General features: G+C 51.4%; 1 protein-coding gene across 1 annotated transcript in view; it reads right to left on the bottom strand.

Moving 5' to 3' along the window:
* EFCAB8 (EF-hand calcium binding domain 8) overlaps nt 1-14,711 on the bottom strand; it is a 48,024-nt gene that overhangs the window by 13,821 nt on the left and 19,492 nt on the right. The window contains exons 11-19 of the mRNA XM_040638167.1: nt 14,010-14,147; nt 13,446-13,559; nt 12,779-13,006; nt 11,997-12,067; nt 11,017-11,221; nt 9,967-10,179; nt 8,708-8,836; nt 1,675-1,896; nt 1,002-1,139 (exon numbers count right to left, since the gene is read on the bottom strand). Coding sequence (XP_040494101.1) covers nt 1,002-1,139; nt 1,675-1,896; nt 8,708-8,836; nt 9,967-10,179; nt 11,017-11,221; nt 11,997-12,067; nt 12,779-13,006; nt 13,446-13,559; nt 14,010-14,147 — 1,458 coding nt within the window. The remainder of the gene's footprint in view (nt 1-1,001; nt 1,140-1,674; nt 1,897-8,707; nt 8,837-9,966; nt 10,180-11,016; nt 11,222-11,996; nt 12,068-12,778; nt 13,007-13,445; nt 13,560-14,009; nt 14,148-14,711) is intronic.

Below are 14,711 nucleotides of genomic sequence, written 5' to 3'. Positions count from 1 at the left end.
CCATATATACTTAGTGTCTGACTTCTTTCACTTACATTGTTCAAATAACTACCCATTTGGTAATAAATAGTTGCAAATCATTCATTTCTAATGCCCGATATTATTCTGTACAGTGTGCATAGTGCAATGTATTTTTCCAGTCTACGTTGATGGGCATTTGGGTTCTTTCATATGTAGAGTTATTACAAATGGTAATTCTATCCATGTTTTTATTCATTATCATTTAGAGCATAGGCTTCTCTGGTGTCTAAACCTAGAAGTGGAATTGCTGGATCATAGTGTAGACATATATTCAGTTCTAGAAGTTACTGCCAAACAGTTCCCCAAAGTGATTATACCAATTTACATTCCTGCCAGCAATAGAAATTTCAGTGGACCTACATCCTTGCCAACATTTGGGATTGCCCATCTTTTTAGTCTTAGTCATTCTGGCGGATGTGGAGTGGTATCACATTGTGGTTTTAATTTGCATTTTCCTGATAACATTAGTCATTAGGGAAATAGCAAGTGATTTTTGAACTATGTAAATATATTACCTACTCAAGAAAATACCTAGATATTTTCATTATTTTCTTAAAGATTTGATTTTTACGTAATCTCTGCACCTAACATTGGGCTCAAACTTACAACCCTGAGATCAAACGTCGCATGCTCTACCCACTGAGCCAGCCAGCTGCCCCAAATATTGTCATTATTTTAAAAAGAATTCATGGCTGCAGGGCCCTCATTACAAAGATTAAAGCCCTCAGAAGGTGTGTGTGTGTGTGTGTGTGTGTGTGTGTGTGTGTGTGCGTGCGTTCACGAGCATGTGGGTGGACGTGGGTATATTTGGTGTGTATAGACTCGCGTTTTACTGGGTAATGGTGACTTCTGGCTAACAAAAACTTTTCCATATCAACCAGACTACCTTGAACAAGAAACATGAAAGACTCAGAATCTCAGTAAGAGAACATGGCCCCAGCTCATTAGTGTGGTTCAAATTCCTCCAGTAATCTTCCTACCTCTTTCTCCTGCAAGGGGATGTAGCGTGGGAGGTTGATCTGGACCCGTTCAGGAATTAAGAACTGGAACTTGTTTGTTCCACTGGATTGAGGTGACCACTTGTCAGTGAATACGCAGTAATCCTTGATGTCCCAGATCTAGGCACAAAATGTGGGTTAGCAGCCCAGCACCCTTGACACCAACACCAATTCACACTGTGGGCCCTCCCAGATGATTACTCTTCACTCTGAGGTGGGAGCACTCACACCTCTGAGATACCCAGACACTCAGGGTCAGAAGGCGCCCTAAGGATCTTCTAAGCCAGACCCCTTAGCTGGCATGCAGAGAGGGTATGACCGGCCCAAGGACAAGACACTCTTGCCTCATGTCTCACCACAAAGCATGAAGTCAGCTCCTGAGACAGGTGATCACAGAGGTGCACAGCTGGGGGTGAAGGGGTTGCAGGAAGAGAATAATGCAGTAGGGGACCCACTGGGAGAGGCTTCTTGGAGCCATGTCCTCCCTTATTTCCTGGGGGCATCAGAGCAGAAGAGGACGTCTACTGCCCACCATTTTACAAATGAAACCAGTACCCAGAGGGAGTAGGGACTAGGCTAGTGCCACACACAGCAAAGAGTGTGGCCAGAGCGTGGCTGACACCAGCCCCTCAATCTCAAGCCAGTTCTTCCTCACCTTGATGTATCCTTTACAATCCCCCGTGAGAAGGATCAAGTCTTTTTCGTCCGAGGCCATGGCACCCACCACCACATCCTCCTGGCTTAGGAAGTCCACGGGGAACTTCCCCAACAGGCCTCCGCCCCCGTGGATGGACCAGGCATAGATGTGGCCGTCAATGCAGCTGCTCAGCAGGGCGGCCACGTGTGGCTGGCGGGGCCTGGTCTGCAGGAAGATGATCTGCGCAAGAGAGGCAGGCCTGCTCAGCAGTGCTGTGAGCTGGGCCTCACCCTGCCACGGCCACGTGGTGCTGAGGGGCCTGGCAAGTCACCACCCCCACCTACCCCCCGATTTCCTAGATGCCCAGTGAGAATGGTGACCATCTACCACTCTTCCTCCCTAGCCGGTAACGAGGAACATTTGGGTGCACTATGAGCTCCTTGCGCGCAGGGGTTCGTGTCTTTTTTGGTTCACTATTTTACCCTCAGCAGCTACAGTGGTGCCTGGCACATGGTACGTGATCAGTGAATGTTTGTTGAAGAAGACATACAAGGGTGCTCGGTTGGTTAAGCGGCCTCTCGTGATTTCAGCTCAGGTCATGATCTCAAGGTCATGAGATTGAGCACATCAGGCTCTGCACTCAGCGGGGAGTCAGCTTGAGATCTATCTCTCCCTCTGCCCTGTTCCTGCTAGGTCAGAAATTACAGTGTGGTTTGAAGCACCTGGGTGGTACAGTTGGCTAAACGTCCGACTCTTGGCTTTGGCTCAGGTTGCGATCTCAGGGTCGTGATGTCAATGTCCTGAGATTGAGCCCCACGTTGGGCTCTGTGCTCAGCACGGAGTCTGCTTAAGATTTTCTCTGTTTCTCCCCCTGCTCTCTCTCTCTCTCAAATAAATAAATAAATAAATAAGAAAGAAATTACAGTGTGGTGACTTGTGTGTCCCCAAAACATGTCGCCAACAAAAACTCGCAATTACCCCTATTATCATACACGTCCAAAACAAAATGCTTAACCTGCTTCCTGTCAGCCCAGGGGCCAGGGTCACAAAACCAGGAGTCCCTAAACCAAAGACAAAGGGCGAGCATTTCCCCCACTTCATGCAAGTATACTAGCACACAGTGCAAATGTGGACAGCACAGACAGATGAGAAGAAATTAAAATCACCCATGGACTCCCAATACCCAGAAACAATCACCATGATCTTACTGCACTGTCTATAAAGACTTACCACATTTTTAAAATTGTCAAATATATATGCAAGAACAGACAAAAAGCAAAGGAAGAAGAGAGATCCCAGAGACAGAAGACTCTAATACTATATAAGAATGATAGAATCTCAAGCCAGTGGAGAAAAGATAAAACTACATAATAAATGGCATTTGAACAGCTGGTTATCAATCTAGAAAAAAATTGTAGATTCATACATCACACCATACACAAAACTACCCAGATCGGACAGAAAGATGACTAAATATATATGCAATTATAAATGACAAGAAAATATAACAAATTTTTCTGTGATCTTGGGATAAACAATGCCTTTCTCCATTGTTGCAAAGAAAAATAAAGATAGCTAGATAAAAACTAAAATGTCAGTGTGATATCACAAAGGCAGATGAGGCGAAAATACCTGCAAATACGCAACAGGCAAAGGATTCACTTCCAAAGCACCTAAGGAGCTCCAAGGAATTAATGTGAAAAACAACGGACAAAGGATATGAATGGATATTTGATTCACTGGAGAAATACAAATGTCTAGAGGCGCCTGGGTGGCTTAGTCGGTTAAGCGTCCAACTCTTGATTTCGGCTCAGGTCGTGATCTCACAGTTGTGGGATCGAGCGCCACGTTGGGCTCTGTGCTGGGTGTGGAGTCTACTTAAAATCCTCTCTCTCCCTTGGCTTATGCCCCTCCTCCCCACTAGCACACGCTCTCTATCTCTCAAAGAAAGAAAGGAAGAGAGGAAGGAAGGAAGGAAGGAAGGAAGGAAGGAAGGAAGGAAGGAAGGAAAAAAAAGAAAAATGTCTAACAAACATGAAGAATGCTCAGTATTACAAATAATCAAAGAAATATTTTTTTAAAAAATTTCTACCTACTAGACTGGCAGAAATTAAGAAAAGGCTAATATCCATTATTGGCTTAGTATAAGGACAAAGGTAGACTCACACAATGTTGGAGGGAAAGCAGCTCATCACAGCCTTGGCAGAGCAAATTGGCCTCATCCATCAAAATGTAAACTGTGCTCACTTGGTGACCCATCAATCCCACTTCTAGAAAATCTAGTTTACACAGACAAATCTATAAGGATCTCAGTCACACCATTGTTTATAACAGCAAAAAACTAGGAACAAGTTAAATGTCTATCAGTTGGGCATTCATTAAATAAATTATGGCAAGTCCAAAGAAACATACTGCAGTCCGGGGGGCAGATTTGCCAGTGAAGTTCGTAAAGCTAAAGGCAAACTTCAAGGTCAAGTTCAAGGCCCTTCCAAGGGAGGAATTAGCAACATGGGGTGACTGTTGTAATTGTCAGTTGTTAAGTTTTAAAATTGTCATTTCTTTTCTGATTCTAAATAAATTTTCACTTTTGTATCTAGGTTTTTTTCATAATTTTGTGTTATTTTTCATAAAGGGGGCCTTACCAAATTGTGTAAGTTTTAGGTTCAAAAAAGCATAGATTGGCCCTCTGTATGAAGCCATTAACAAGAATGGAGTAGATAGATTTATACGCACTGAGAGGAAAAGTTGTTTACTCTACATTGGTAGGTTTAAAAAGAAAAAATAAAAGCAAACAGGTGAACTACAGTCTCAAATGCTCCTGGTCTTGTTTAAACACCAAAACCATACCTCCGTGTATATATAGTATACAGACATATAAAAACAAATCTCAAAGAGGCACACTTAATTTTTCATAGTAGTCATTATTTATCAGTTTTAAAGACAATTTTGTTATAAGGCTATTTCAGATCATTAAATATTCTCTTAAAATGTGATTCCTCATACCTGCACAGGATTCACAAAAATGATGTGCCACAAAGATCTCCTATTTCTGAACTGGGGAGAGCTGAGGCTTCCTCCCGACCCTTCCTGCACCAGCCCTGGGACAGCTTAAGTGGGCAGGCTGAAGGGGCATGATGGCCAGAGAGGGCCGTGGGCCTGCGGGAGCCCACCGGCAGGGCTGTGTGGCCAGTGTCAGGTGTGGGCACAGAAGGATGCCCTGCCCTGGGCAGCACAGAGCAGGATCCGTGTGGTTGGAAGGCAGGTAAGCAACACTATTCCTTTTGCACTCTGCACCTGGCCCCTGAGACCTCAAAGACAGTCCCCTGCCTGCTTTGGAAAGAGCTTCTGGACTGAGGTTGGACATTCCAGCCTCACGTACCCCATTGGTCCCAGACAGTTCTCAACAGCAGGGGGACAAACGGTCTGCCTGGGACCCGTTCAGAAGAAGGTGAGGCTACACTTGGGCTGGGCTTCACCACTAAGGAGAGGGTCAAGCATGGGGGCTTCATTTCTAAACCGTAAGAGAGAGAGCTGTACATGGATCTGTGTCCTTGTCCCCCTCCAAATGTCCTTCCTGCCTCCCCCACGGTCTTCTGAGATGGCCGGACAGCAATGGTGACGAAGGGGACCTGACAGGTAAGACTCCCCCAGGTGTCCTTGCCCCTCTCTCATCTGCTATGGAAAGGCTAGGACCGAGGGGGACCCTCTCCAGGGAGCCATCCTGAGAAGTTCCACTCTGTCTGCCACCCAGCTCCCCAGAGGGAAAGGACTCAACTGCTTCAGAAATACCGGGGGTAGAAGACAGAGCACTTAGAAGCCAGGAAGGAGGGTCAGCATCAGAAGTGGGCCAGCCTTAGACAGCACTGCCAGCCACACACATGCGCACACTTACACACACACACCAGCCTGAAATTTCACCAGTAGACATTCAGTGCTTTGCATACAATCTCCAAAGACTCTTGTCAAGATTCATGATACAAATCATATTACACACAGATCACCAGTCCAGATAAAAAGCCCAAGGAATTCCCAATGGTGGCAGCACAAAGAGTCAAGGACACAGACTTTGAAAACCAACAGATCTGGAATCAGGCCTTGGCTCGGCTACTTTCTGACAGTGAGAATCTTGGGCAAGTCACTTCACTTTGTTGAGCCCCCGTCTCTTTATCCATAAAATGGGAATAATAATAGTACACACCCACCAGGGCTGTTTGAGAGACAAAATAAAAATAATTTAGGCAAATGTTTAAGCTCACATGTAGTAGATACTAGTATTAACTAGTATCAACTGCTGCTGATCTTATTATTAGGAACGTAACACTCCATCGCAAAAGCTTTCTAAGAGTGCATTTCTAACCCCGGAGTTTTATAGCTGGGAAATGGATGTGAGGTCCAAAATTCATGTACAAAGATGTTCATGGCAATGTTAACTACAAAGGCAAAACCTACGAAGTTAACCGTCTAGCAGCAACAGCGGGCCAGCTGGATAGATCGGGTATCCCATTAACCCAAATGCCATGCACCTGGTAAAGGAGAGGCTGCAGCTCCACAGACACTGGCAGGAAGCGATGCCATGAGGTGTTGGGTGAAAAAGAGCAAATTGCAGAGTAGCATATGTATAATAGGATACTATCCAGTGAAAAAATATTTATAGGAACATACATACTTTCGTACATGTATGTACTTGTATATGCACAGAAAAATATCTACAAGGATGCCTTCACTGTCCTTACCCTGGAGACTGAGGAAGAAGGTAAGTCATCCTTTTATTTTATACACTCCTATAAGGCTTGAAGTATTCAATTTTAATGAAGGACATGTACCACTTTCTAATTAGAGAAAGAAGTGCTCTTTCTTGAACATTGTAAATAAGCTCTCCTGTGAGGGCCTTTCTACTTGCTGCTCCCTCTGCCTGGATCACCATCCTTCCAAACAACTGCAGGCTTCACATTCTGTGCAAATGCCACCTCCTCCATGAAGCCCTCCCTGACTACCCTATTTAAACAGCCTCGCCCTCTCCACCTCCCTTGCCATCCCCCCTCCCCTTGCCTCAGTTTTCTGGTTCTCCGCTGTACTTGCTCACCCTGTGACCTACCATTTATTTTACCCACTGGTTAATTGTCTCACCCCAGCTAGAATGTCAGCTGCACGGGGGCACAGGTGTTTTCTTTCCTGCTGCCTCCCCAGGGCCTGGCATGGGGTAAACACTTAATGAATAACTATGTGGGCTGTAGGGGGACTAGGTCACCATCAAAAGTCAGACTTCGAATCATCTACTTGGGTCAAACTCAGAGGCTGAAAGGGATGCGATCTGTGGGGCAACTGTTTCCAGGAATCCATCCTTTCAATGCACTTACACGAGCACAGAAACATATGCACAAGGACGTTCGATGCACAGCTGCTCACCAAAGTTAAAAACTAGAACTCATCTACATGTCTGTTAAGAGAAGGCTGGCGGGCGCCTGGGTGGCTCCATCGTTAAGTGTCTGCCTTCAGCTCAGGTCATGGTCCCGGAGTCCTGGGATCGAGCCCCCATCAGGCTCCCTGCTCAGCGGGGGGGTCTGCTTCTCTCTCTGCCCCTCACCCCCCTTGTGCTCCCTCTCTCTCTCTCACAAGTAAATAAATAAAATCCATAAATAAATAAGTAAATAAATAAATAAAAGAGACGACTGGCTTAATCGTGTGTGATCCCTCCAACCTATGTGGCACTACACAATTATAATAAAGAATAAGATGAATCTAAATTACTGATATGGAAACAGATCCACGCCATATAGTTAAGTTTTTAAAAAGTAAATGGTAGGACGTAGCTGTTTTACATCACTGGTCTAAAAATAGAAAGAATAAAGACTAACCCAGTCCACCAATTCACTGGCGGTGACTGTGGCTGCTGCTGTTGGGTGGGGTGGAGTGAGTGAGACACAGGGGAACTTGATGTTTGTTTTACGCACACTTCTTTTTTTCTTTTTTTAACCAACTAGCATGACTACTTTTTAAAGTTTTTTTAAGGCTTTTTTTTTTTTTTTAAGTAATCCCTATACCCAATCGGGACTCAAACTCACAACCCCAAAATCGAGAGTTGCATGCTCTACCCACCAGGCACCCCTAGGGCATTTTTTTAAAAGAGAGGAAAGCACATTCAGAACCTGGAGGAGAGCCTGTCCCACCGCTCACAGCTCTCCACTTCCCCCACCCCTGCAGGACCCAGCTCTGCAGGGCACTGCTCCTCGATTCCCAAGTCCCTGTGCCCTGGAGCTGGGGGAGGGGCCGGTCCTGCCACACCCTAACACAACTGTCATGTGGACTTTCACTGGGCCCCTAGTACGGACTAAGGGAACCCAAACAGTCTCTGAAGTACCGTATCTTTGCAGGTCACAGCTAGAAGGGGCCTTAGTGGTCACTTCATTTAGTGGTGACAACACAGTGAGGGGTGTCCAGGGTCAGAAAGGGGAAAGGTGCAGGAGGAAGGGAGAAGAACAGAGATGACCCAATCCCTACTCACATGTTATACAAAACACCCTACCAGGGGCGCCTGGCTGGCTCAGTCGTTAAGTATCTGCCTTCAGCTCAGGTCATGATCTCAAGGTCCTGGGATCAAGCCCCACGTCGGGCTCCCTGCTGGGTGGGGAGTCTGCTTCTCCCTCTTTCTCTGCCCCCCCTTCGTGTGTGTGTGTGTGTGTGTGTGTGTGTGTGTGTGCGCGCGCACGCGCGCTCTCTGTGTCTCAAATAAACAAATAAAATCTTTAAAAAACAAAACAAAAACAAAACACACCCTACCAGAGCACAGAAGGGCATTTTAACAGTGGTTTCTGGCAATGCTGCTTCTCCTACCTCCCAACCAGGAGGGGACCCTCGACAGCCCCCCACACACACCCAAGGAGCTTCCCCCACACACAGCAGCCCTGAAGCCAGAATCCTGAGTGGTACCTTCACCTGTACCATGCCTCTCCAGGGCCTGGGGAGAAGAGGCTGGCCCCCCAGGCTCACCAGCCCTGCCCTTCCCAGCCCATCCCCACTGTTCACGCCCAGACCCTGCCCGAGCGTGGCCCACCTTCTCCACCGATGCATTGGACTGCAGCAGTATCTTCTTCTGGAACTCCTCTCTTTGAGTATCTCTGATGATTGACAGTTTGCCATAGGGTTTTCTTAACAGCTTGGGGCTTCCAAAGCGGACAGTTTTCTGGGAAAAAAAATGGGCCTCCCAGGTCATCATGGGAGGGTCTCCCTACCCTGTGGGGGAACAGAGACCAGAGGCAGATGCCAAGGACAACCCGCCCAGCCTCCCTCAGCCCATCCACTGCCTTGTGAAAGGGACGGCCAGGTGTTGAAGGAATCCTGCAGTAAGGCATTCCAGCACTAGGGAGTCTCCATTTTAAACCAGCAGCTTCTGCTCTTGGGACAGAGACTTCGAGTTTGCCTTTGGGGAAACACACCCCCTCCCTGCCACTTTGTCCTGGAAGAGACCCCTGGCCAAAGGTGAGGGTTAGGGAGTGCATAGCCATTGCTCTAGAAGATATTAATGCAGTGGTGCAGCCCCGATACTCCAGAGGTGCTCCGAGTGCCCTGTAGTAAGGCGCAGTGCAGCCCTACAGCAGAACCCGGCCGAGCAGCCCACGTGGGATCGAGTCTGCGCTGCCTACAAGTGTCATGTGTTTGCAGGTGGGGTCTCTCTTTCGAGCCTCAGTTCCCAGGAACGGGAATCAGGCTTCATTGCTGAAGCAGTCTGCTGAGCTCCCCCAGCCCTGTACGAGATACTGTCTTCACTGCTGAGAGTCGGAGGCCAAACCCGCCCTGTGCTCTCTCTCCCTCCTCCTCTCAAAATGAGACCATTAGTCAAGGCTGGAAGGGTTAATCCCGGGGCAGAGATGAGGGCTCAGAGGAGCAGGGAAGTAGTTTGCCTCTACTTGAGCCCCCAACCACCACCGGAGCCTGGTCTCCAGGGACGTGAGGCTGGGTGGGGGAGGTAGGCAGGCCCCAGTGGCTCATCTCTGCCAGGTTACACTCGCTGGAGGACTGAGAAAGTAGCCCAGAAGCTAGCCTGTGATTATAGGTTCTCTGGGTTGTCCTCCCTCCAGGTCCGGCCGCCCCCCCCGCCCCCCGAGCTTGTAGACTCTGGGAAGGGAGCATGTCCTGACTGCAGGCGCAGAGTGGGGTGGATCAGGTGAATCTAACCAGGGAGGTGAGCTGACGGACGGAAAGGTGCTGGGAGGTGGGGGGTGGGAGTGCCTCCATATAAGAACGCAAACACAGGACAGTCCCCCGGGGTGGCCAGCGAGTGAAGGTAGCAACCAGCTCAGCTCCCGCTCCCACCTGCGGGGGTGTGGGTCTCTCTGGCTGCTTGTCTCTGGGGTGCTTCATCACCGGGGGGGCCGACATCAGGTTCCGTTGCAGGTTAGCGTTGGCCACCGTCCTGCCTCTGGGGCCTGGGGGCCGCGCTGGCGGTTTGTACGCCCACTCCTGGTTCTCCATGCAGGACTTGCCGGCCCGGAGGCCCTCGGCCAGGAAGTTGTCCACTTCTTGGACCTGTGCCAGGGAGACACCCGCCCCGGTGACCCTGCAGTGTCCCCGAGGGACATGCAGGGCCTCCGCAGCCTGATGCCAATATCCAAGGGCCCTCCAGGTGCCCCAGGCCTTGCTCCCTAGAAACTGAGTACCCTTGGAAGCATCAAGCTAGAGCTCATAATCCTGTCCCGGGGCCAACCANNCTGAGTCCCCACAGGCAGGACACTGCTCCCATGAGGGACTCAGTCTCCCCATCCGTGAAATGGACAGTGGTTTCCAAATATTTGTGAGGTTGTTTTTAATCGGAAGGGACGCTCCAAAGTGTGAAACAGATAAAAAGCTGACTGCTCGGAGACGCCCCCGCAGTAGCCTCTGAGCATCTCTCCCCAACATGTTTGGGAAATTACTGGATGAGGTGACACCGAAGGCCCCTTCCAGCTTTCATCTGCAAAGACAGCATAATTCAGAGACGGTGGGCTTCCTATGAGCCCAGTGAGCCCGGAGTGGGAACACATAACAGTGAGGGTAAGACAGGAGCCGCCTCCAAGGAGAGAGTCATCTACTAGACAGAACAGGGCCCCACCACAGGCTCTGCTGTCAGACCACCTGAGTCTGCACCGATCACTTCTGGCTGTGCAACCTCAGGCAAGACGCTTAACTTCCCTGTGTCTCAGTTTCCTTGCCTGTCAAATGAGAGTAAGTCTAGAAACTAGCACCACCTCCCTAGCTCCCAACCTCCTCCAAAAGAAGTCGTCACGTCCTTTCTCCTTCCCAGGGGAGCTTCCTACCCCACCCCCCGGCCGGGTTGATCCTGACCCACGGCCGAGAGAGAGTGGGGGGCGCTCCTGTTAACCATACCTTCTTGGGCTGCAAAGGCAAGGGGCTCACAGAGGCGTTGAAATTGAGGATGGGCTTGAACATGTTGACGTTCCAGAAGAGGATGTCCCCGTTGTAGGAAGAGGTCCCGAGGAACTGGTTCTGGTACTTGGCCATGCTCAGAACGTCCTCCCTGTGGAAGCTCTGCCAGTGGTAGCAAGTGAGCACCGGCTTGGTCTTGTGGGGCCTGCGCACAGGGCCGGAGGCGGGAGGGCAGACAGCTCAGCCTTACTGTGCCACGGGGGCGGGCAACACCGGGGCCTTTAGATTCTGGGAGGCAACTCAGGAGAGGGCACTCAGGTTGAAGCTCTGCCCCGCGACCTCATTTACGAAGCACCTACTATGTGCCTCTCACAAAGGCCCTGTCCTCGGGGCTTTACACAAACTAATCTGACAAACCCACCGCATTCGGACAGCTGAGTAAGGATGAAAGAAGGGAAACCATGGCCCTAGAAAGGCCCTCTGGAAAGGAAGAGGACTTGCATATTCTGTTCCCTCTGCCTGGAATGTTCCTCTTACCCCAAGCCCTTTGCTGCTTTACTGAGAAGATCCCACTCCACCCACAACATCCTCAGATGAGCCTTTCCTGACTGTCCCTGCGACTAAATCAGATTCCCAACCCCTCCCCATGGAAACCTGTGCTTTTTTTCCCCACAGCACTCAACAGACTTTATCATTATAAATGAAATTATTTGATTAGCATCTGCTCCCCCGAGGAGGGTGGAGGCCCCATCATCCCTGCTCACACCCGTCTCCAGCACGTAGCACAAAATCTAGAACATGTTAGCCTCAAGGGGTGATGAATGAAACGATGGATAAGCAGATGGAGCATTGGACATGACCCACCACGGATTTCTGGCTTGGTCTTCCAACCAGTAGTGAAGCTAGGAATGGGGGAACCCATCTGAAGTAGAGAGAGCTGTCCCTGCTCTGAGCTACTCACACGCACCCCTGCTACTCACAAGAAACAAGTGATTCTTTTACTCCACCCGGTCACGTAGAAGGCTCTGTTCATATGCACAATCCCACTGATCTGTGGAGGATGAAAGAAAACAGAGCCCTGAGGGGCCTCAGAGAAAATGGCCCTGGGCCAAGCAAGAAGTCAAACCTCTTCTTGATGATGAGAGTTCCCTAGGGGCCGTGCCACCATAGATTTTTCAGAACGCTCTCACACGACATCATCCGGTTTGACAGACATGGAGCAGGTATCCACGGCCGCTCAATAGGTAGCTACTTGGGAAAGGTCAAAAACTGAGTGGTAGGCGCTGGACCAGTACTCAGGTCCCTGGCTACTCAGCCAAGGGCTCCTTCTGAGCTGGCTGAAGGACTTTCATACGAGTTAGCCGTGGGCTCAGGTCCCGAAGTCGGACTGCTGGCTTTGCTCTGCGCCACAGCCACAGACTGTCTCGAGGACGCTGGCACACATTTCCCGAACGGGAGTGAGCATGGGGCTCAGCTGGCCTACAGCTAGAAATGCCGTCGAAGCTCTCGGCCCGGGGTAAGGCGTGCTCACAAATCCAAAGACCGAGCGGAGCTAGCCCTTGCAGAACCCTTAGTAAGACGGGCACTGTTACCTGGCTTCCCTTCACGGGCGAGAACACAAAGGCTCAGGGAGGCACGAAGGCAGGCGGTCTATGCGCACAGCCTTAAAGGGGGGCCGAAAGCGCAGGGCGCCCCAGGGTCGGGAGCGCCGTGCTTTGCGGCTCAGGCGGCACCCCGGCCCCAGCTGACACAGCAGACCGACCTCCAGGCGGTCCGGGTTGGGGAAGACCAGCAGGCACTCCCCGGTGGTGTAGCTCCACATCTTTAGGGTGCCGTCGCGCAAGCCCGTCAGCAGGCGGCGCTCCGATTCGTCCAGGCACATGGTGGTCAGCTCCACCTGCTGGTCGCCGCTCACCGAGAACTCCGCCGTCCGCCGGCCCGTCTCCATCTCCCACACGCTCACCAAGCTGCTCAGGCAGCCGCTCACCACCTGTGGGGGAGCACGCCGCTGGAGCTCCCGGAGAGGAGAGCGTCCCCACTCCCCAGGGTGGCCCCCCCTGTCATGGCCGGGGCTGGCACAGCCCCCCCCCCTCCCCGCGACGCCCTGCGAGGCGGACATCCAGGGCCTTTCTGCTGCCCGATTAGCCCCTGGTGAAGACAGGCCTTCCTCTGCTCAGAGGAGTGAGGCGATCCTCCGACCAAGTGGTGGGGCTCGCACCCCACCTCAGGCCGCCGACCCCTCTGCAGGGCTGCTTCTCCTCCACAGGCCGCTGCCCCCACGCCCCTCCAAGCTATGAATCCTCCCCCCACCCCGCCACGGTGCTGACGGCTCCTTGGATGCAGCTCTGGACACGTGGGGGTCTGGGTCCTGCCCGAGGTCCCCTGGCACTCCTGCCAGCCTGAGGGACGACCAGCTCCAGCCCACTCACCTGCTTAAAAATCCTGCTGTAGAGAACGGCGCACAGAGGAGAGCTGTAGGTCGTGGTCTTATCCCCGGCTCTCCCAGGGCCCTCGGTCTCCAAGTACCCTTTGAGGATCCCAATCTGTAGGTGAGGAGAGGGTCCGGCAGCTGGGCAGTCAGAAGGGCTCTGCCCTTGGTGACTGGCCCCCGAGAGAAACTGCCAATAAATTAAAACATTAAGACATCTGTGACTGCATGCAGAGCTGAGCCCAGAGAGGCCTCTTGGCTCCTCGGCCTGCCTGCTGATACCGCTCACGCCTACTCCTTGGGAGTCCAATGTCCCTTATGATTCCTGAGAAGCTTAAAGCCTCAATCTGGTGTCCTCTCCTCCGGGGAGCCTTCTCCGACCACACTCTGTGCTCCAAGAAGCACGTGGCATGCATCTTCATCCCAGCACAGAGCATTTTCTACTGGCATTCTCCATTCTCCTTCTACCTCCTAGGTTCCTTGGGGGAGGGGCCAGCGTCTAGTGAATGCCTTCTTGGCTCCCGTGGCGGGGGGCGGGGCTTGCTCCCTCCTGCACAGCACTCACCGAATAGGTGCTACAGATGAGACTGTTTTCACTCTTGTGGAAGTAGATGCTGGTGATGGGGCAGTTTCCCAGGGCGAAAAGCTTCCCGCAAAAGGACTGGAGGCATATGTAGTCCTGCATGTCCCACACCCGGATATTCTGGGGGGGTGAGAAACGGGCAAAGAAGCTGAGGGTGGGCCCTCGGGGAGGCAGAAGGCGCCTGAGGCCTTGGGGTGTGAAGAGGGCCCGTGGCACACGGCGCCAGCACTCCTGACACACACCGACTGCATGGACACCAACCGTGCCACGGAGATGCTGTTCTTAAGCTCCGATGAGGAAACCGAGGCTCCCTCTGCACCCCCTCCGCCCCCGCTACCCAGAGCCTTCCCCCAGGGCCTCCACCCTGCTGGAGCAGCTGCCACTCAACTGCTGAGGAGGAAGACCGAGCAAGACAGCACGAGCCCCTGCAGACCCTCACAGGCTCCCCCCAGCCTGCCTCAACTAGAGCCAGGACCACACAGCGGCACCGACAGGGTCCCCACAGCAGCCCCCTCGAGTTCATCCCAAGTTGAGGAACCCATGGAAGTCCCTAGAGGCCTCACGGAATCCCTCCGGGATGCTCCTTGCTTGGAGACATCAGCAGTAAGCAGGAAAGGGCGTGACTCCAATCCATACCCTGCCTCTGCCCATCGCTACTGTGAGGATTTAGGCCAGACTGTCCTG

This window comes from Ursus maritimus, unplaced genomic scaffold (assembly GCF_017311325.1).
Source record: "Ursus maritimus isolate PB19 unplaced genomic scaffold, ASM1731132v1 scaffold_22, whole genome shotgun sequence".
In the NCBI taxonomy this organism is placed as follows: domain Eukaryota; kingdom Metazoa; phylum Chordata; class Mammalia; order Carnivora; family Ursidae; genus Ursus; species Ursus maritimus.
This window is presented reverse-complemented; position numbering and strand designations above follow the sequence as displayed.